Source organism: Pelmatolapia mariae, linkage group LG12 (assembly GCF_036321145.2).
Source record: "Pelmatolapia mariae isolate MD_Pm_ZW linkage group LG12, Pm_UMD_F_2, whole genome shotgun sequence".
Taxonomy (NCBI): Eukaryota; Metazoa; Chordata; class Actinopteri; order Cichliformes; family Cichlidae; genus Pelmatolapia; species Pelmatolapia mariae.
In genome coordinates this window covers 29,406,090-29,425,701 of record NC_086237.1, presented here as the reverse complement: position 1 = coordinate 29,425,701, position 19,612 = coordinate 29,406,090, and the positions used below count along the sequence as shown (strand labels likewise).

The 19,612-nt window shown below is 38.5% G+C and overlaps 2 protein-coding genes across 6 annotated transcripts; one reads left to right on the top strand and one right to left on the bottom strand.

The window, feature by feature from the left end:
* Positions 1-162: 162 nt before the first annotated feature.
* On the bottom strand, positions 163-11,482 carry ostf1 (osteoclast stimulating factor 1). 2 transcript variants are annotated; one of them, XM_063489461.1, is made up of 10 exons: positions 11,400-11,482; positions 7,119-7,165; positions 5,266-5,316; positions 4,941-5,004; positions 4,743-4,796; positions 4,393-4,500; positions 4,118-4,167; positions 3,173-3,251; positions 2,413-2,511; positions 163-1,236 (listed from the first exon to the last, which is right to left on the bottom strand). In XM_063489461.1, the coding sequence occupies exons 1-10, from the start codon at positions 11,443-11,445 to the stop codon at positions 1,178-1,180; spliced, it is 657 nt and encodes a 218-aa protein (XP_063345531.1). In that variant the 5' UTR covers positions 11,446-11,482; the 3' UTR covers positions 163-1,177. The 2 variants fall into 2 exon arrangements, with proteins under 2 accessions (XP_063345531.1, XP_063345532.1); XM_063489462.1 differs by lacking the exon at positions 11,400-11,482 and adding an exon at positions 10,345-10,497.
* Positions 10,915-19,576, top strand: nmrk1 (nicotinamide riboside kinase 1). Of its 4 annotated transcripts, none has more exons than XM_063489466.1 (8): positions 10,915-11,079; positions 16,628-16,718; positions 16,799-16,847; positions 17,716-17,861; positions 18,227-18,298; positions 18,425-18,531; positions 18,690-18,773; positions 19,132-19,576. In XM_063489466.1, the coding sequence occupies exons 2-8, from the start codon at positions 16,636-16,638 to the stop codon at positions 19,140-19,142; spliced, it is 552 nt and encodes a 183-aa protein (XP_063345536.1). In that variant the 5' UTR covers positions 10,915-11,079; positions 16,628-16,635; the 3' UTR covers positions 19,143-19,576. The 4 variants fall into 4 exon arrangements, with proteins under 4 accessions (XP_063345536.1, XP_063345535.1, XP_063345534.1 ...); XM_063489465.1 differs by having other exon boundaries at positions 10,916-11,083; XM_063489464.1 differs by having other exon boundaries at positions 10,918-11,079; positions 17,693-17,861.
* The last annotated feature ends 36 nt before the right edge of the window (positions 19,577-19,612 follow it).

Genomic DNA, 19,612 nt, shown 5'->3' with positions numbered 1-19,612 from the left:
AGTTGCTGCCATGTGATTAACACAGGTATCAAATCCTTCAAAGCTGAACAAGTGTACCAAATAAAGTGGTCAGTAAGTGTATAATCCCACTGCACTGCTTCTGTCAAGACGCATTTCTCTATTTGCTTTCAAAAATATCCATTCAGTGTACATTATAAGTTAAAAAAAAATCTTTATTTGAGATTGAAGAAAGAGCAGACAGAAATCCTGAACAGTCCTCTTAAGAAATTCATAATCTCTGAAGACAAACATGTTCACACTGAAGAAGAGAAAAACAACCGCAAACACTCGCACGAATTTACATTTAAGGCACGTTTTCCCCTCAATCTGTTGGAAAGCAGCAATAAAACCAGAAATATGCTCACAAGATGGAAATCAAAAGCTTGAAAGAGTTCAGAGTAATGTTTAGTTTACATGAGGAATATTATTTTTAATTACAGTGAACTGAAAGCAGGCTCTTAACGGCGGTGGAAATGTTATAAAAACACAAGCAGTATAGAGTTCAACAAGTGAGTTTACTGCTAGATGTGATGCTTACACATACTCCAGCCACATTAAGCCCATTTATGCACATCGGTTGCATGCATAATTTAAGTGTTGAGAATATACGTGGGGAAATCTATTAGGGGGGAAATGTTGGCGCTAAATACATGTTTAATAGTCTTCCTAATGTACATAAAGCTTTGTAGTTGTGATAATGTGTTTCCAATTCCTTCTGGTCATGTTTGTAGTTCAGCAATTTAAGTGGAGCTTGAAAAAACTTAAGTAGAAACACACCAGATCAATGTTTAATCTGCATTGGCACTTTAATAGGTTAAACATAAGCTGTATGTTTGGAATGTGTTTCTAAGAGTTTTGGTCCCTTTTCTGCTACTACATATACTCTGCCCTTCAGCCCACAGTGCACAATCGATCCTCCAAGGCAAATCCCCCACGTGTGGAAATCCACTCGGGGTAGAAAAAGCAGGCCAACTGTAAAACACACTAATTCAAAGCTCTGAGACTCACACTGAAGTGAGGCTGAGGGCAGAGGAGTGAGGTGTTTGAACAAAATAACTGAACTAAAATGAAGTTACAGTTACACAGCAATTCCACTTTAGGTCCTGTAATAAAACTCTGCAAGGATCACGACCCCCAAACCCAATGGAAGACAGAGGAATGGTTTAATGGGGCCAGCTCAGTCCGAGTCCTCATCGTCCAAATACTCTTCAGCATTGCTGTGTGTGCGGGTGGTTTCTGCAACACAGGAAATGGATAGTTAATGACAAACATACTACAGTATTTTTACATATTATGTGTAACTGCATCATCTCTGTACACTTCATGTCTTTCCTCAACTGACGAATGGGGGAAAAAAAAAAAAAATATATAATACTCTTGGTGTGCAGTGCAGTTAACTACCATTTCTTTTGGTAAATATCTAAGAAAGTTTGGCAGGTTGTTGCAGAAGCTTTGTAGATCCAAGTCAGGATCATACCAGAACCTTACCTTAGAACCCATACCAGGTTCTAAGGTAAATACAACTTTGGATGAGCACAAACACTGCATATTATACCATGCCACTATATATTAAACTTAAGTATACATAATTAAACCACAAATGCAGAAGCAGTGTTTGAAAAACTAAATAGTCTCCATAATTTGATAGCTTGTAGAACCACCTTTGGAAACAGTGACTCAAAGTGTGGGACTTTATCAGTCCACATTGTTGGGGAGGAATTTTGGCCCGCTCTTCTTCACAACATTGCTTCAGTTCAGTGAGGTCATTTATTTATGTGCTGCTCTCTTAAGTTGCCACAGCATTTCTGGACTTTGACTGGGCCATTACAACACCTTTCATTCTCTCCTGTTTTTTTAGCCACCATGTTTTGGATCATTGTCCTGTTTCATGACCATATTTGGGCCAAGCTTTAGCCGTCTTCACATCTGACTCTAGAACACTTTGGTATTCAGACAATTTGATGGTCACCTCAATGACTTCAAGGTGCAAAAGTTCTGCTTTTATAATTTGCTTGATTGGTTACATTTGCTGATTCTCAATCGAGTGCATTCACGGATGCCAATGAATCTTCTAATTCCTATAGAAGCAGTAAAGATGTACCTAATTTTTACAGCATTTCACATAAACTTTGGCTTCATTTTTGTTAAATAAATGGTGGCATGATGTAATATGTTATGTGCTGCTTTCACCCGTTATTATTATTGTCATTACAAGAGGGTGTGCTTTTTTCACTTGACTGTAGTTCAGTTATCCTGTGATCAGCTCAGTAACTACAACAAGTGACTCTTGTGGTAGGTGCTGAACTTACACTGACTGAGCAGAGAGAGTTTCTGTGACTGTGTTAATGTGAGATTGTGTGAGTGTGTGTGGGTTATGCTGTGTGGCTGCTCCGTAACGGCAGCTTTACTTACGGCCTCCCTGCCTCCTTTTGATAAGCGACGCACACTGGGCATTCGTGGCCATGTCCACAGCCAACTTGTTCTCGTTATTCCTGATGTCTATTCTCGCATCTGAAACAAACATAAGTAACATAAAATTTTCACCTGACATCCAGACTGGTCTGCAGCTAGAATTTTTCTTTTAACTTGAAATCTCGCCACCCACCTTTGCTTGGATTAAAAAGACGTTATTTGTTATACAAACTGAAGAATTATGAGTATGAGTAAACCAGATCCTCAGGGTAGATTTAACAGGAAATGCAGGCTTTTTCTTCATAATACCACATTACCTCCCTCAAGTGGTAAGATCTACTTTTTTTTTTTTTTTTTTTTTTTTTTTTTTTTTTTTTAAATCAGCCCAACAGGATGTGTAATTTTAGTAATGTTTCTATAATGTCAGTACTTTCACGGCAGTTGCCTATGGAAACCTACCTATGTATATTTTAATGTCTGGCAGCATTTTTTTTTACGTGTAATTTGTACATAGAATATACAACAGCCAATGAAAACTGATAAAGATGAAACTTGTTTTCATGAAAAACGCTGTTTTAAATGCGTGGATCACAGTCACTTATCGTCTACTCAAACTGAAGCCGCACGCTCCCATCTCAGAGTTTCATAAAATATTTCAGGAGATTTCTTTCAGTCCATCCCTGCAGAGTTTCTAGCAAAACAGCAAAGATGACCAATGTATTCTTTTAAACCCAAAAAAGCAGCATGGATGTATACTCACTCTTGTTAAGCAGCATTTCCACTATGTCAGAGTAACCCTTCCAGGCGGCAGCGTGCAGTGGGGTATCTCCGAGTTTATTCTGAAACACAAAACATGATTGTTACTGGCAAACACCCTGACAAGCATCTACTTTCACCCAAACCACACAAGCTTTATGAAATCATAACAGACATCATCACACTGAACTTTCTGTTGTTCAATTTTTTGTCCACAACAGTTTCTTCTCTGTTTTTCTAGCATGATAAACTGGGTGTTGAATAACATCAGTTTCCTTACACACAAAACTGTTGACACTCCTTCCAAACCTCACTGCAGCTTGCTTAGAAATGCAGCAAGACCTCATTCATACCATCTGAATGAGGAGAACTAACTAAAAATTGAAATGTCTTTTCAGGTTCCAGAACTTAGTCTACATCGCTATATAAATGCAAATGCAAATATAAACGCAAATCTTAGCTCAGCTTTTAACTCTAAGAGGTGTTACCAATGGGCATAAACTACTATGGCTTTGGATGGAACATGCAACCAAACAGGCAAAACATACGACAAAGTACGCAGTCTCCAGATTAGCTTCAGTGCATGCTGGTATAGTTTCAGGGAGTCTTTAACAGTAATTAGAATGACCAAATTCATGATGTTAAGAGTGCAGCCTGCAGTCTTACTCTCACCAATGGAAACTGACAAATAACCTCATACAGATATCTATTCCTGTGAGATAAGCTCTACTTCATCAGCTGTGAGACAGGGGACAGTGTGAATGAAACTTGTAGAAATGAGCTGTGCTGGTCCAGCATCCCGAGGTTGTGAAAGACTTTTCACTCTCTCACTCATTCTACTCTTCTTCCAAAATAAGTTTTGTGTGGAAATCCAGATTATTATTATTTTTTTGTAGACTAAATGAGTAAACTATTGTGATTTCTGAATGTGACTTTAAACCTGCCTCACCTGCTGGTTGAGCTCCACATTGGGCTGGGTGAGTAAAAGCTCCACCACATCTGGTACAGAAATAAAAGAGAAGAGATTTCATGTTAAATGTTACCTAACAGTAATGGAGAAACAATGAAGGGCAAAGAACAAGTTCCTATTTTCTTGTACTTAACTTTTCATTGAAAACAGAGCTCCCTGTGTATGTGTGTGTGTCTGTCAACGTTTAAGATTTCTGAAATGTAATAAGTAGCCGATCCTTAATCTCTGACATCAAAAAACTACTTTACTCTTACCTTTATGTCCTCCATGGCATCCCCAGTAGAGGGCAGTGTTTCCAGCCTTATCCAGCCCGTTTATTCCAACTTTATTGTCCAAACATTCTCTCAGCCAGCTCAGATTGCCTGTTTAAATAACCAGCATGTACACAACGAACACAAAGAGTCAAATGGAGAACTTTACTAATAATGTAAACAGTGGTACAGGTTTTCAGCAGGAACAGAAACACTGTCATAACAGTCACACAGACAGACAAAAGAGAACTGTCTTAGGATTAAAAAAAACCCCTCCTGTATCTAAATGCAGCCACACCTCAACCAAGAATCAAGAGCAACAAATAAAAACTAGTAGAAATATTGACATCTACCTCGTTTGGCTGCCTCATGCATCGGATTGTCGATAGACTCTGCCTGCTCAGCCACTGAAAAACAAAGCAAGGGCATCAATGCATTATGGAAAATTAACTTACGGGACAGAACTATCGTTTTTGTACGAGCTACACCTCATAGTACTGTACTCATTAATATATCTGCTCTTTAACTGTGAAATTGAGATGTGTACTCACCATAGTTACTTGGAATTAATCCTGTTCTTCCTCTACATGTCCCTTTCCACCAGTTAGTGTCACTCTGAGTAATATAGAAATATTTGTTAAGAAAGAAAAGACCAAAATAAACTAATAACTAAATGAAGCAATAGGTAAATTAATCTGCTTCAATACAACACTGAAGTGTTAACACAAAAGGAAGGCAAAAAATGCAAAGAAAGCAAGATTATGATTCCACAGAAAGGGGAAGAAAAACCTCAGTTAAATTAAAACTCGATGGGAAACAAAACCGTGGAATAAAAGATGGCTGTTACATGATGTAGCTTCTAGGGTTTCCACTTACTGTGTCAGAGATGTACAAGATGTCTCCTTCTTCGAAATATAACTCATCTGGCTAGAAAACAAAAAGACACTGTTACAAGTTGATAACCGGTGTGTGAATGTGTGTGTGAATGGGTGAATGACTGAATGGAGTGTGAAGCACTTTGGGGTCCTTAGGGACTAAGTAAAGCTCTATACAAGTGCAGGCCATTTATAACCATCAGTGACCCAGGATGTGGCATTCACACTTTTCTGCCCTCAACACTAATGTCAGATTTGTGTTGTATTTTAAGCAGCCCCCCCCCCCCCCCCCCTTTTTTTTCTGCAACCAAATCTAGACCAACACATGAAAAACATGAAAGCAACTCAGTTTGCAATTCGGTGGTTTAGACTTATTCTGCCAAAGTGTTTCCCACGTATAGCGCTTACTTGGAGGAAAGGTTCGGTATCTTGATGCATGTGCAATCATTCAGGTAAGGAAATCCCAAAGAGCTGATTCTGTTCTGTTCCTGTGGACGTAGCTATGCCCACATGAACAGAATTACCTTCTATGGTAGGTTTAGTAGGTTATTTATTAATTCTTAGTAAGTCTGAAAAATGCCACCTTCTGATGCTAACTTACCAGTGAACAATCCCTTCGCTCTTGTTTTGAAAGTTCAGTCATTGCTAACAAGCTGGCCCCACCCTTCCCGAATTTAGCTTCACGTACTTGCTAGCTTCCCGTCTAGGTTACTATTGTGGTGGTGCTCGATATCAGTTAACCACTTCCCCAGTGAGATCTTATCACAAAGATGGATGCAATCCACCTACATCATCATGAACTGCAGCTTGCCACAGCAGTCCTCCTTCTGCTCAAGACACCTGCTCTGAGCTGCAGGAAGTGTGCAGAGTGGTGGGATGGTACTCCCTAGCCCTTCCTGATGCCCACCCACCAGAGCCACTGGTTTGAAGTAATGTTAATATTGCTTTGGCCAACAGCCTAGACAGGACCAGTGGAGGAGTGTATGGATATATTAGTATAAATAAAATCTTCTCCCGCTCCAGCCTTAAACTAATGAACACATACAATCACTGTGATACCAAATATATTAATTCAGAAAGAGTGATTCTGCATAAATATGATGATTAAAGCTTTGTACTAATATTTAAGTATAATTAAGATTTTATAATCAAATATTCAGATTTTGGGACTTTGTTTTGATTCCCGTGCGTCATCATCATCTTCTTCTAGCTGCCTCTTAGGATCTAACTGGAAACTACTCTTAACCCTACACCACAGCCTTTCACACCATTCAAGTCGTTGCTGGCTGTGTTTACTCACAGTGTAGTTACATTTTCTGGGAGGTGCACATCAGGTTATGGCATAGGGTTAAAAGGATTCTCTGGTTACGTCGTAGATTTCCAGCTGAAGCACAGTTCAGGCATTACCCCATCCCTAGTATCCCCCTCTCTATGCCCTCCTTCACTACATCTCTGTTGTCTTCCTCTTTTCCTTCTGCCAAGCAGTTTCATATTCATCCTTTACCCAGGATGTCCACTATTCCTCCTCTGTAGATATCCAAAATCATCTCAACCCTGTCTCTTGAACTCGGTTTCCCCTGCTGCATCACAGTATTAAAGAAAAAGAAAATTCCAAGACGTGTCCCTAACAAACAAAGAAGCACTCTAACCAGAACCTGTAACTCAGAGCTCACTAAGGCTGCAGAGCAGAACAAGCCAGCCGCAGTTCATGATGGCAAAGTCGGGTTGCATTCCACTTGCCTTTCACAATTAGAACCTACCCTTGTGAGAAACACTAAGATTAATTGATGATCAGAATAAAGTTATAAAAGTAAAAAGAAAAAGAATCAATCTCAACAAAGAAAAAGCTCTTACTGTCCGTGGGTCGAAGGTGAACAAAGCTCTGAAAACCTTGACTTGGCCTAGTGAAGACAAAAACAGACTAGATGTTAGACACAATATGTGTGTGCACTCTGTGACAAACAAAAGTGAGGTGAAATCACTCCTGGTTAAGCCCTGCAGAACACCCAGCTAGTTTCAGTCTGGTGAGTATGCAGGTGAGTGCGTGCAGAAGGCAGCTTCTAATGTGGTAAACTACTCTCTTTTGTCAAGTGCACAAATCAAAGGTGAGACGTTATCTTTTATGTAAACAAAAAGAAACATTTCAGCACGTACAGAAAACAGCATCAACAGTGTGAGTGGCTGTTGTGTGTAGCTGCACTCGGGGCCACTGGTAGCTCAAACTTGAGGTTGAGCTTTGCTGCTGAGATGCTACTATGCTGTGGCTTTAGTCGACTGCTAAACTACATCAAAAGCTTGAACAGCCACGATCAAGCTTTCAAAACGTATTTAAATACTTGATATAAACATTTTATATTTTAACTAGCTGCCCGTTTCTGGGCATTAACATGAGGTTACATATAGACTGCTGTGTTGTTTACAATATAGACACAAAGTTTACTAAACGGACTACTGAGCTGGTTACACTCAGCCCTCAAATACCGACCCTGTTTTGACTTAAATATGCTCTCCTGCAAAGTTAAAGAATTTCCTGTGATTTGCATCTGACTGGTAGATAAGCGTAATTTGGACTTCCTTTTAAAATTTTGACACACCCGTTTTTTGTTTTAAATATAGAGACAGACTTTAATAATATGCTTTAAATAATATACCCAGTGAAAAAAATATGTGTCCGCCCCTACTATTGATGCATATCTGATATCTTCAATCATGCCTTTATTTGGTTATTTTATTAATCCTTTCACCTTGAACTTGAAAGATTATCACAGTGTCAACTGTCTAACAGAGGAAATTATATGTTAAAGGTGTTCAACACAACTAAACAAAAGCTGACTGATTCACCGTCTTACATTTAAATGCAAAGGCCAGTTAGAGTCCATCTTTCCTGATCTCTTTACTTCACAGGCCTAAACGCTGGACCCTGTAAATCCCCTCTGCCTGTGCTGTTACTCAGGATTTCTGTTTAGTGAACACACTGCCTCGGTGTCTCAGATTGACGGGGGCTGAGCTGCCGCACAAGTCCAGCTCTGTTCAAACACAGTAAGCACGTCTGCTTTGCAGACCCATACTGAAGGCCTTTGCTGACTCAGTTAAATTCTTGCTACATTTTAAACCCTGGGCACATAATAAGATAAAAAGAAATCTAATGAATAAACAGAAGAAAATTTGTGCCTTGACATGAGCAAAGCAATGACAGTATATATTTCATCTATGACTGTGTGGGCTTTTTAATGAACTCCAGTTGTGTGGGGGTTTATTTCCCCCCACATTTTTCTTTATTGCAGCAGCTCTTCTGAAAAAGCATGTCTGGTCATGGTGGTTATGTGATCCCTCAGTCATGTTCAGTGCTCAGTTTAACAACGCAATCTAAACTTCTAATCTGCTAAACCAGAGTTTGCACAGGGCTCCCTCTGTTAAACTGCACATACTTCAAAAACAGAATCATAACCTTCTCGTAAAAATGTGGCTAAGTGGGTGCAAAAAACAACCAAACAAAAAAAACCCAAAAACATGCCAGCTCTTGTTCAAGCTGAACGCATACCTTGAGGTGCTATTTGGTCACACATGGCTACAAACACTTGCCAATGTTTTTTTGGTTTTTTTCAAAGCCAATTCATGCACGGACACTGAGCACATCCACCAAAGGGAAAGTTACAGAAAACCAATCCTGAATCTGGATAAAATAGCTTTAGCAGGATGGATTAGTTACTCCTGCACGAGCCCCACCGGCCTGTCACCTGTCACTGACAGGCGAGCTCACCTACAGCCAGGTGAGGTGTCGTGACTGATTCGTCAAGGACTGCGAGGAGCGCAAAAGATTGTGTTTCATGCGGGTAAAGAGATGCGCCTGTGTTTGCCGTGTCAGCATGTTTGTAGACATAAACCACCTTTAACTTCACATACAAGGAAGGTTATTTTATGCTTCTCTCCCCATCTGTGAGATGGAGTTTTTTTTCTCCAAACACCTGCATTTACCTGCGTCCACATTTGATTCATAAGATGAGACTAGTGTACTAGGTGCAATTAGCCAACACTACTGCAGAAACCATTGGCTAGAAGATGTGAAGAAATTGACGTTTTCCTTTAGAAAGCTTTGATTTGACATTGTGGACATTTAAATGTCTTTCTGTACATCCCAAAGTTTTACAAATCATATAAAAACATTCATAGTCACCCAATTTCAATATGGGTAGACCAGCGCAGTAGAGTGCAGCATGGGCACAAACGAAATGCTCAAAAATGATTACAACAATAAATCAAAAGGTGTTTTCATCGCATTAAAGTACAATTTTCTGCCTCCCTCTCATCACGCTGCCTTAAAATTTCATCACAGGTGCACATATGCTGTACTTACAGCCTTGATGGATGAAATTTTGCACTTCGTTTAATAAATAGAAATTTAAAAAGCACTTGCCACAGCATTACAAGTTTATTGAGGGAGTTTCGGTTTTAGCCTCAAACACATGCACCAGGAGATCTGTGTAATTGCTTTGAACAAAGGATACCTATTAAGCTGAATATCGCCTCTCCTTCCTACACAGGCTGCTTGTGTACACCTGTTGCACTGACACAGTGCGTAGGTAAATGCTAACGCTATGACGTGCTCTAACGTTGGTAAGTAAGGTTTGGGAAGAGGTTACCAGAATAACCTGAGCAAGGAGGAAGTAGAGCTGATGTCACTGACCACGCAGACTTATCACCTATTCACCCAAAGCCACTGACTCGCGGTGCTCTCTTTGCATGAGTGATGGAAATAGGGAAGTGACAGAGGCCTGCTGGTAAGAGCTGGATAGCTCCGTCAGTGTACTGAATGGCGAGAAAGCGCTTTCAATAACTCTAACGCGGTCCTGGCAGGGCTAGCGATAAAGCGACACGGCTTCCAATTAAAGTTTAAGACCTGTCTTTCTATTAGCTAAACAAGGTTTCACAGACAAACAACAGAAATCAACCGAGCCCGTGGAGGAGTGTTGAGCGCCCGCCCATTAACCGTTTAACGCCAACAAGGTGCGTTGTCCTCGTATAAACACGTCACAAGTTTGTGTTAAGTTTAAACAACATGTCCTCGTAGTTTTGGTCTTACCTGGCTTGGCTGGTTTGGGAGGAGGCTTCGACATTTGTGAGGCTGGCGGATAAAGCGAAAAGAAACGCGCTGTGCTGTTTCAGTCACAATCGTCGCAAGACTATCGAGTTCTCTGCTGCTAGCACCCTCAATGAGGAAGTTGTGCTCAGTACGCGGAAAAGTTATTCAGCGCATGCGCCAACCTGTGGCTCGCTCGCTCGTTGCCTTTTGGATGTAATGCAGCGCTTTTTTCAAGTTTTCAACGTTTCACAACAAACAAATTATAGATTATATTATAGATATAATGATAGACTATATATTAAGTATAAATATATTTACATTTTCTTAAAATTCATTTTTATTTTTGTATTGTTATTTCATAACTGTACATGTTTAGATTTAAGTTGTAACACTTTGAAACAAATTTTTTGCAAATAAATATTTGAGTACGAACATATCAGTATAAAATGTAATAAATGATTAAAGAAGAGAAAACAACATGAATAAAAAACAAAACAAATTTTTTTTCCTAAATGGGCAGGTCGTGAGTGACGTAGAGGCTCCAACGGCAAATCGTAAGCGTCCACCGGCAGAATAGCACGTGGGAGGACTGTTAGGGACAGACTAGCTACCAGCGTAGTGTATACATTTGCACGTGACTCCTTAATTACGTTAGTATTACAAGTTCTATAAATCGGTAGCTTTGCAGCGAGCAGACGCAGACAACTGGAATGAAGACACTAATTGTAGGAATTGGTGGGTAAGTGATTAAACACACTAATAATTTTGAACTTTTTGCAAAACACCAATTTTACAGCCTACTTCTCTGTAGGTCATTTTGGGACATAGCCTGGGAGGACATTTTCCATGCTCGAGTTTTATTTATTTATTTTAATTTTTAATTTTTATACCACAAATGTCATAAAGTCAAACTCAAGCTAGCCTCAGACAATTTATCACACAAGATAATTTCAGATTGTGAAATCCTTTTTGGTAATTGCTCATATGAGTAGAAACTACAGGCAGATAAGAAAGGCAACAAAATATATTAGTTTATTAAATGTTAAATTACTCACCAGTGCTGTTTAGCATGTATGTATCAGAGAGCAGCAGAGGGCACATGTGTCAGTAAGCCACTGCATATGGCAGTGATGTCAAAACACCGATAAGAGTTGTTTACTCTTTAGACATGTGACCCCCAATCTCCCTGGGTTTTTTACTTAAATATAACTTAAATACAACAGATAATTGCTTTGATTCTCCTAGTATTAATCTAATGTTATGTGTTTAATGATGATCAATGCAAACCTTGTCTGCAAATGCTTATTTTAAATATTCCAAAAAAAGTTTGCGAACCATGCTTTGAACATCTGCGTCCACAGTAGAAGGTGCAGTTTTAAGATAACCCTTCCTCTGAAAATGGTACATAGGCTGATGGAAGGATGAAAGATAGGGCACTGAACTTTGCACTGCCCATTTATTACCAACAGCATGCAGGAATTCTTTACTTATCTGCATTTTAAAGTTTTCTAGTTAAACCTCAGACCACACCCAAAACTGCGGATGGGTGTAGTTTGATATGGAGCAAATGCTGGACTGGCTGTACCCCTAACTACATGCTATTTTTAGGCTGATATACAAATAGCTGAGAGTGTTATAAAAACATGTCAACTGGTACTATTTTAACAACTTTTTTCAAAAAAAAAAAAAAAAATGTTTCTTAAAGAATTTAAACCATTTCTTATTTTGCATTTGACAACACATTTTGCAGATAAAAAATAAACAGAACCAGCTAGGGCCTAACTGATGCTGATAGCACCATAATAATCAGTTATTCTTTTTTAATTTTACAATAAATAAAAATAATGAGCAACATTTGCAACGAGGATACCTTAACCCTTTAAAGTCTGTACCATGAAATAATTGCTAGATAATTAAAAATGTCATTTAAAAATGTATTGTGCAATTTTTCTGACGTCTGCTGTAGCAGACAGTGTAGAGTGAAGAGAGTGTGGGCCCAAAAGCACACAATGGAGACGGAGCTAGGAGTTGAACAAAAAGTGAGCCTTTGTGTGGGGGCTGAACAAAACTACAAACAAAAGGCAGAAAGGGAAATAACAAAACCTAAACTGGGAAAGCTAAACAATACATGAAACAATGAACCTGGAAACACAGAGGGAGAAAAGACAAACCAAAGACAGACAGTGGAAGACAGAGGACTAAATACACAAAAGGGGAACGAGGGAATGAGGACCAGGAGGGAAACACAGCTGGGACTAATCACACCCAAGAGACCGGGAGGAAGCAAAACAGAATGCACTAACACAAGACGAGGGACTATCAAAATAAAACAGGAAACATGAGACACAGACAGAGACTCGATGCTGGAACTGGGGAAGAACAGAAATGAGAACCTAATTTGACGAGATGTGACACATGGAACACATGAGGAGGCTCAGTAACTAAAGCCTAAGAACTAGAAGTCACAAATATACAACCAGAAACTAACCCAGGACCATGACATTTATTTAGGTTTTTTGAGGGGGGAAAATCGCACTGATGTTGATGTAGAAGTATCAAAAACTCACAAAAAACTTATGTATGAAATATAGTACACTAGGCACTAAGGGGTTAAATTTGTTTTTTTAAATATTTGTGACCATGATATATATTGATTGGTGCATATTACAACTAGGAGTGATGGGAGTAACTGCTAGTTGGACATGGCTGCCCTTTCCTGATCCTGGTTCTGCTGGAGGTTGCTTCCTGTTAAAAGGGAGTTTTTCCCTTCCCGCTGTCTCCAAGTGCTTCCTCGTCTGATTATTTTTCTCTTTATTATTGCAGAGTCTTTACCTTACAATATAAATCGACTTGAGGCAACTGTTGTTATGATTTGACTATGACTATGGACAAAAACCTGCTGCCAAAGGAGTAGGCAGGTCATGAAATTAACTTTGAGGCAAGCCTGTGAAGGAACTATCAATGAAAGAGTGGGATGCTGTTCACTGGCATGACCTGGCAGTAAATACATTACAGCGTTACCCCCAGAATGTTGATTCTGTTCATCTGGATGTAGCATTTTAGTGGGAAAAACTTTTGCTAAAACTGTTAGAGTGAATTGTTAAATGTTTGTCATTTCTATGCTTGCCAACTCTGATGAAAGGGATTCCACTGTCCTTCCCCCCAGATTCTCGAGGTTCTGGTTGGGGGGGGCTGTAATGTTTTATTGCAGATACATCCTATCTGGAAGATCTGCTTCTTTTGATGTAAGCTTCCTGCGTTTATGACCCTTTGGTCAGCAGGAGGTCTCTCTCACACACACACACACACGCACACACACACACACACACACACACACACACACACACACACACACACACACACACACACACACACACTTACTTACTTACATACAGAAGTTCACACACAATGTCTTGTCTTAGAAACTATGTGGGCGTTACTTTTTGTGTGAACTGTCTCTCAATAAAAGGCAGCAGGAGGAGGCCATCGTCGGGGTCATTCGTGATGAGCTAAGATACCGACGAGGCCTCCCTTGCGCAAGTAATCGATCGAACGCTGTTGCCTTGTTTTTCTTTCATGGGAATAAGTCCTGGATACAGCGGGGTCTGAGTTTAGACCCAACAAAAACGCTACGCTATGTCCACAGGAACAGAATCAGATTTCTGGGATTTCCTCACCTGGAGCGTGCATCAGGACATTACAAGCTTTCTGCCTTTTAATGTTGCTTTCTGTGAAGTTAAAGGTAATTTAATTAAAAGAAAACCAAAATATGAAAAATGTCATAAGGACATCTACACCTTAGATCATAAAATAAAGCAAGAGTTGACCTATAACAAATCAAATAAACAACACTTTAAAATAAGGCTATGAAACACAGTTACTGTCGGTTTGTCAGCATTTATGATGTGAAACTCCCATTTCACCGTGACGCATAGGTACTCTATTAGATTCAGATCCAGTGACCACTGTGAGCAACAGCAGACGTGTGCACTGTGGTCACGCAAGCATCAAATCCATCCAAGTTACATGGTTTATTAAAATAATCAAATTACAGCATTTACATTTATGTTAGACTACTTTTAATTAACTGCTTTAGCCCACTTACAATGAAAATTAAAAAAAATCTTGTTCATGACCTGTGTAGTATGTTAACACTATTGGAAGTTAAAATAACTTGAACTCCAATTTTGAAAACATAACTTTCTTTCTTTTTTTTATAAAGCTCTGACTTGTATTATGAGTATGTGTCTGTGGTCTGGGAGAGAGTCCTGTAACTCTCTGTCTGCAAAATACAGTAAATAATGACCAATGTTGGGCAATTAATTATATAGTTAATTCTTCAAAAAAGTAACTGAGTTATGCAAACAACAAAGTTTTTTGCAGCCGTTTACATAAAAATGCAGCCAAGGCGGTTTTTAAAATAAGCATTTCAAACTATTTACAGAACAATCAGGTGTTCTGCATCAAATCTGATGCCACACAAATTATTTGTGCCACTCCAAAAAATAATTTCTGTCCACTATGAGATAAATGAGAACAACAGCCTGACACCTGCAGGGCTGACAACAGGAGATGTATCACTCCTGTAACACCTGTTCTGACATTGTTCTGACACACACAACAAAACTATTGACTACATTGCACTCTTCTAACTACACAAGATTTGCGCTAAACGTCGCAAATCTCTTACATCTCAAACCACCGCCGTCACTTTCTAAAACTTCCCCCCGTTTCTTAACAACCATGTTGCCATATCATTTTTTGATTGGTCGACATGGTACATTTTTCGACCAACAGGAAAGGGTGGGGTTTTTTTTGGTTTTGTTTTTGCTCACAGGCGGAGAGTGCTTTCGAGCGTTTTCCTTATAAAACGTCGTTTTTAGCGTTTCTTCCGCAGTAAATATAAACAACGATAGTATTCAGGAAGAAAAACAAACATTGCATATATTTTTATCATAACTCTGGTTTTACGTGGCCCATCAAGACAATTTAAAAACTGGTATAAAGTCCACACTTTTTCCGTCAATTGTTCCGTCTGTCCTGTTCCGTCTCCAGTGGTTGTACACGTTGTCATTAACGTGGCTTCACTCCACATCAGCCACGCCGCTTTGCTAGCTAAAACACCGGTGTCGGCACATAAGGACGCTGTCATAGCCTGTCAACGACGTTGATTAGTAATCAACGTCGTTGACAGGCTATATACGAATGTGAATCACATTATTGGCTGGACTATGGGATAAGGTGGCATCGCTCTAATCCCATACGGGAGCAGCCAGTCACTTACTGACTAACACTGCTAAACAGAATTGTTAAAGCTTTAATTTTAATTTCAATTCAGGTTAGATTTTTTTTTGTGCGCAACGCAGATTTTCTCTGCGCAGAGACCGTGCCAGTAGTGCGCAATTGCGCATGCGTGCAGCTTAGAGGGAACATTGCCGGTGACTCTGGTGGCCACTACCAGCCTGAACAGTTTATGTTGTTTTCACCAAATTCTGACCGTACCGTCTGAATATTGCAACAGAAATTGAGACTCATCAGACCCAGCAACATTTTTGCAAACTTCTGTTGTCCAATTTTGGTGAGATTGTGTGAATTGTAGCTGATGTAGCCGATGTCTGTGACACCTGTCGTGGTCCTCTGCAGCTCTAAAACCCAGAAATCCCAGTAGATTAGCAATTTTTGAACAACCTAGCTCAACAACGATGCCACATTAAAAAAAACTTAAATCATCTTTTTCCCCCAATCAAGGTTTAATTTCAGGTCATCTTGATCATGTCTACATGCATAAATGCAATGAGTTGCTGCCATATGATCGGCTGATTAGATATTAATAAGCAGTTAAGTAGGTGTACCTAATAAAATGACCAGTGAGTGTATATACACACAAGGCTGATTAGACAAAGGTTGAAACTAGAAAGAGGGCAGGAAAACTGTCATATGTGATGACAAGGTGCAGGTGGAATAAGAGATGGGAAAGGCAAACAAAACAGGAAGTGGAAAAGAAATTAAGAGTCAAAACAGAGGGAGAGAAAAAAAGGAGCATCAGAATAATTAAAAAACATATTCAGTTATTTATTCATGAACATATAGATGGCAAGAAACCGCTTTCTCAGTTGCAGTAATTTCAGTAATGGAAGTAAACACTGGCTGAGCAGGACATTTTACATATAAACATTTCTGTATTGACTGTGATGCAAACATTAAAAAAATATCAAGGCTATTTTTGTAGATTTACTGTTAAAAGTACATGTTCATTAGTTAATGTATGTTCTTTTTCCTTTAGGATGACCAATGGAGGAAAAACTACACTTGCCACAAGTCTGCAAGAGCAAATACCCAACAGCTGCATCATTGCACAGGATTCATATTTTAAGGTAGATTGTGAGGCTGTGTTCAAGTCGTACTGCTACTTTTCCAGCCTTGGTGCAAGCATCACATATGCTTCTTTCTTCAGGATGACTCTGAGGTGCCGGTGGACAGCAATGGGTTCAAGCAATATGACAGTAAGGACAATTTGCTTTACACTGTATTACAACATATTAGATAAGACCTATCTAGGACGGATTATTGGAAAAACCTGTGGTGATAAAAGCTAGAAATAGGTTGTTTTTTCTCATAGACCTCTATACAATTAGACTTCTTTGTGCAGCAAGAAAACCCACCCCCTACTGGTCAGTAAAAAGGTTGCAGGTTTTAGGGCATTTGTCCTTCAGGTTCACATTACAGACTTGGTGGCTACGTTCATCTTTGATATCCAGACTTATGATCACTACAGAATTTGTAGTTCATCTGTCCATCTAAAAATATGACCTGTGGTATTTTTTTTATACGAGTTCCCAAGTTTTAGCAAACTGGAGAAGTTTTTAAAGTCTGAAAATGTTAATATGCACCACTATTAGGGTCAATAACTGGGAAAAATAGTGTAAGGACATTAAGACATCTTTAATACATCGTTTTTAGCCTTTCACATGTTTTAAAATTACATAAAAATGTATGTAAAATATAGAAATGTGGTTGGTTGACTACAATAACATTTCTAAGCATTTTTAAAAAGAAATGCAGGGTATTGTAATGTATTGTAATGTGGGGTATCACTGATTTTGTTTTTCTCCATTCATTGCAATCAAATTAAAATTAAATGGTAAAAATGTTTCACAGAACTCAAGGTGACACCTTAAAAATCCCTTGTTTTGTCAATCAACAGTCTGAAAGATATAAAAATGCCACAATGGCAGAAAATAAAGGAGAAGTATCCAAACAATAGTTGGCTGACTGTAATATCCATTCAGTTATTTAATTGTTTTCATTTTAAATGTGAAAGAAAGTCATGCTCACTGGTCTATTTAAGTCCTCGAGGCTCTGCACATGCAGATGATGATGAGGGACGTTGACTCCTGGCGAAGAGATCCCGAGTCGTTCCTCAGACAGCAAGGCCTGGAGACTCAGCTTATAGAACCATCAGTCGATAACGAGGTGTTCGTGCTCATAGTGGAAGGCTTCCTCATTTTCAACTACAGGTACACAAATGAGGATTAAATAAAAGGACATCATGTGTGTTTCAGTTATAAATTTAGCAAATTAAATCTTAAGATTTACAGGACTTTATATTTTGGAAAGTAACTAAATACTTTGTTTATAATACTGGAATTTGCTGTTCATGTCAGTTTTTATGACATTCTATTTTTTTTTTTAAATCACTCGGGGCAATTATTGAGCCTTACGTCAAACGTTAGGCAAAGATACAGCATTCATTAATGTATTTTTGTTTCTAGAAAAAAAGAAAGAAAGATATAAATAGAAATAATAATTTATACTGAAGAATTTGTGAATTGTGTTTATCTGATGGAGATTTCTACTGGTTTATTATGTTTTACCCTTCCAGGCCTCTGGATGAACTGTTTGACAAAAAATATTTCATGGAAATACCTTATGATGCCTGCAAGAGGAGACGAAGGTATCTATTTGTTTATTGAGTATTTATATGAAGTTCTTGACATTATTTGTGCACTTTTTTTCTGTTGTATCGCTTAATGCAAAAAAAGAAAGTAACTGTGTCTACTTTCTTTGCTGTCTTCAACAGTTTAAGAGTGTACACACCTCCTGATCCTCCCGGCTACTTCGACGGATACGTGTGGCCAATGTACCTGAAAAACCGAGAAGAGATCGAGAGCGACACATCAGAATTTGGTAAAAATGCATGTGCTGTTGAGGATGTTGAGGAGATTAATGTGTGATGATTAGAACAAAATATTATTAAACAAAACAAACAAACTGCACTATCACTGAATAATAAAATAAATGACACTGATGTGTTTTTTTTAATGTGACATTTATTTTTTTCCCAGTATTTCTGGATGGTTTGAAGCCAAAAGAAGAGCTGCTGGCAGCTGTGTATAAAGATATTTGTCAGGAAATACAAAGACTCAGAGGTAAGTCTGCTTGATATTGTTTTGCTATTTTGTTTGAAATATATTATCTACTTTAAAAAAAGATCACTACGTTTTATTTGTGATTATACTGTATACTATAAGAGAATCATCTGATCACAAAAATCAGTGTCAGGTATGCATGATTGTTCCTTATTCTGAAAAACAAGTTTTTTCAGACTTTTTTAGTTAAATAATTTTAGTTTTAAATCATTTCTAAGAGTAAGAATCATATGAAGTGCAGTCTGTATAAACCAGCAAAAACACGAGGACCTAACTGTGCCAATTCATAATTTGAATAATAAATAAATATTTATTATTTGAGTTTAAGTTTGTACCATTTTGTCTATTTTCTTTTCAGAGAAAAACTGAATTGACCAGAGTATTATTTATTTTCCATTTGAAGATGAAGATCACTGCTCCCATGGATGTTAGGACCACTCTCAATTAGACTAATGTGTGACTAAAAGGACCAAATTAAGCTGTGCGAATATCCTGGAATAAACGAGCTGTAGCATCTGAAGTTATCTGCCTGGAGACTGAAGCAAATGTCTTTACCATAAATGTACAGTATTTTGAAAAGACAAACACTGTGGGACATATAAATGTGATGTTTGAGGACTTGCAGTTTACTAATCCAATAATCGTATCAGTATGTGTAAGCTTAAGTTTGGTTTTAACTCCATTTTCTTACTCGATCTCTGCATCCTGTGAGGAAATTTTTAAAGTTTGCTTTTTTCTAATATGCTCTGTAAAATAAATTGCTAAGTGTACATCCATTAAAGCAACTTAACAGAAACACTAAATGTTATCTGACGTCTGTGTATCATTCATCACAATTC

Excerpts from the sequence above, each read along its gene's own strand:
- nmrk1 (XM_063489463.1), top strand. The coding sequence starts at position 11,055 with ATGAAGACACTAATTGTAGGAATTGGTGG. Across the intron at positions 11,084-16,627 it reads CTAATTGTAGGAATTGGTGG|GATGACCAATGGAGGAAAAA; the intron begins GTAAGTGATTAA and ends TTTTTCCTTTAG. Across the intron at positions 17,862-18,226 it reads TTCCTCATTTTCAACTACAG|GCCTCTGGATGAACTGTTTG; the intron begins GTACACAAATGA and ends TTACCCTTCCAG.
- ostf1 (XM_063489461.1), bottom strand. The coding sequence starts at position 11,445 with ATGTGCCCTCTGCTGCTCTCTGATACATACATGCTAAACAGCACTG. Across the intron at positions 7,166-11,399 it reads ATACATGCTAAACAGCACTG|GCCAAGTCAAGGTTTTCAGA; the intron begins GTGAGTAATTTA and ends TGTCTTCACTAG. Across the intron at positions 4,501-4,742 it reads GCATGAGGCAGCCAAACGAG|GCAATCTGAGCTGGCTGAGA; the intron begins GTAGATGTCAAT and ends TTATTTAAACAG.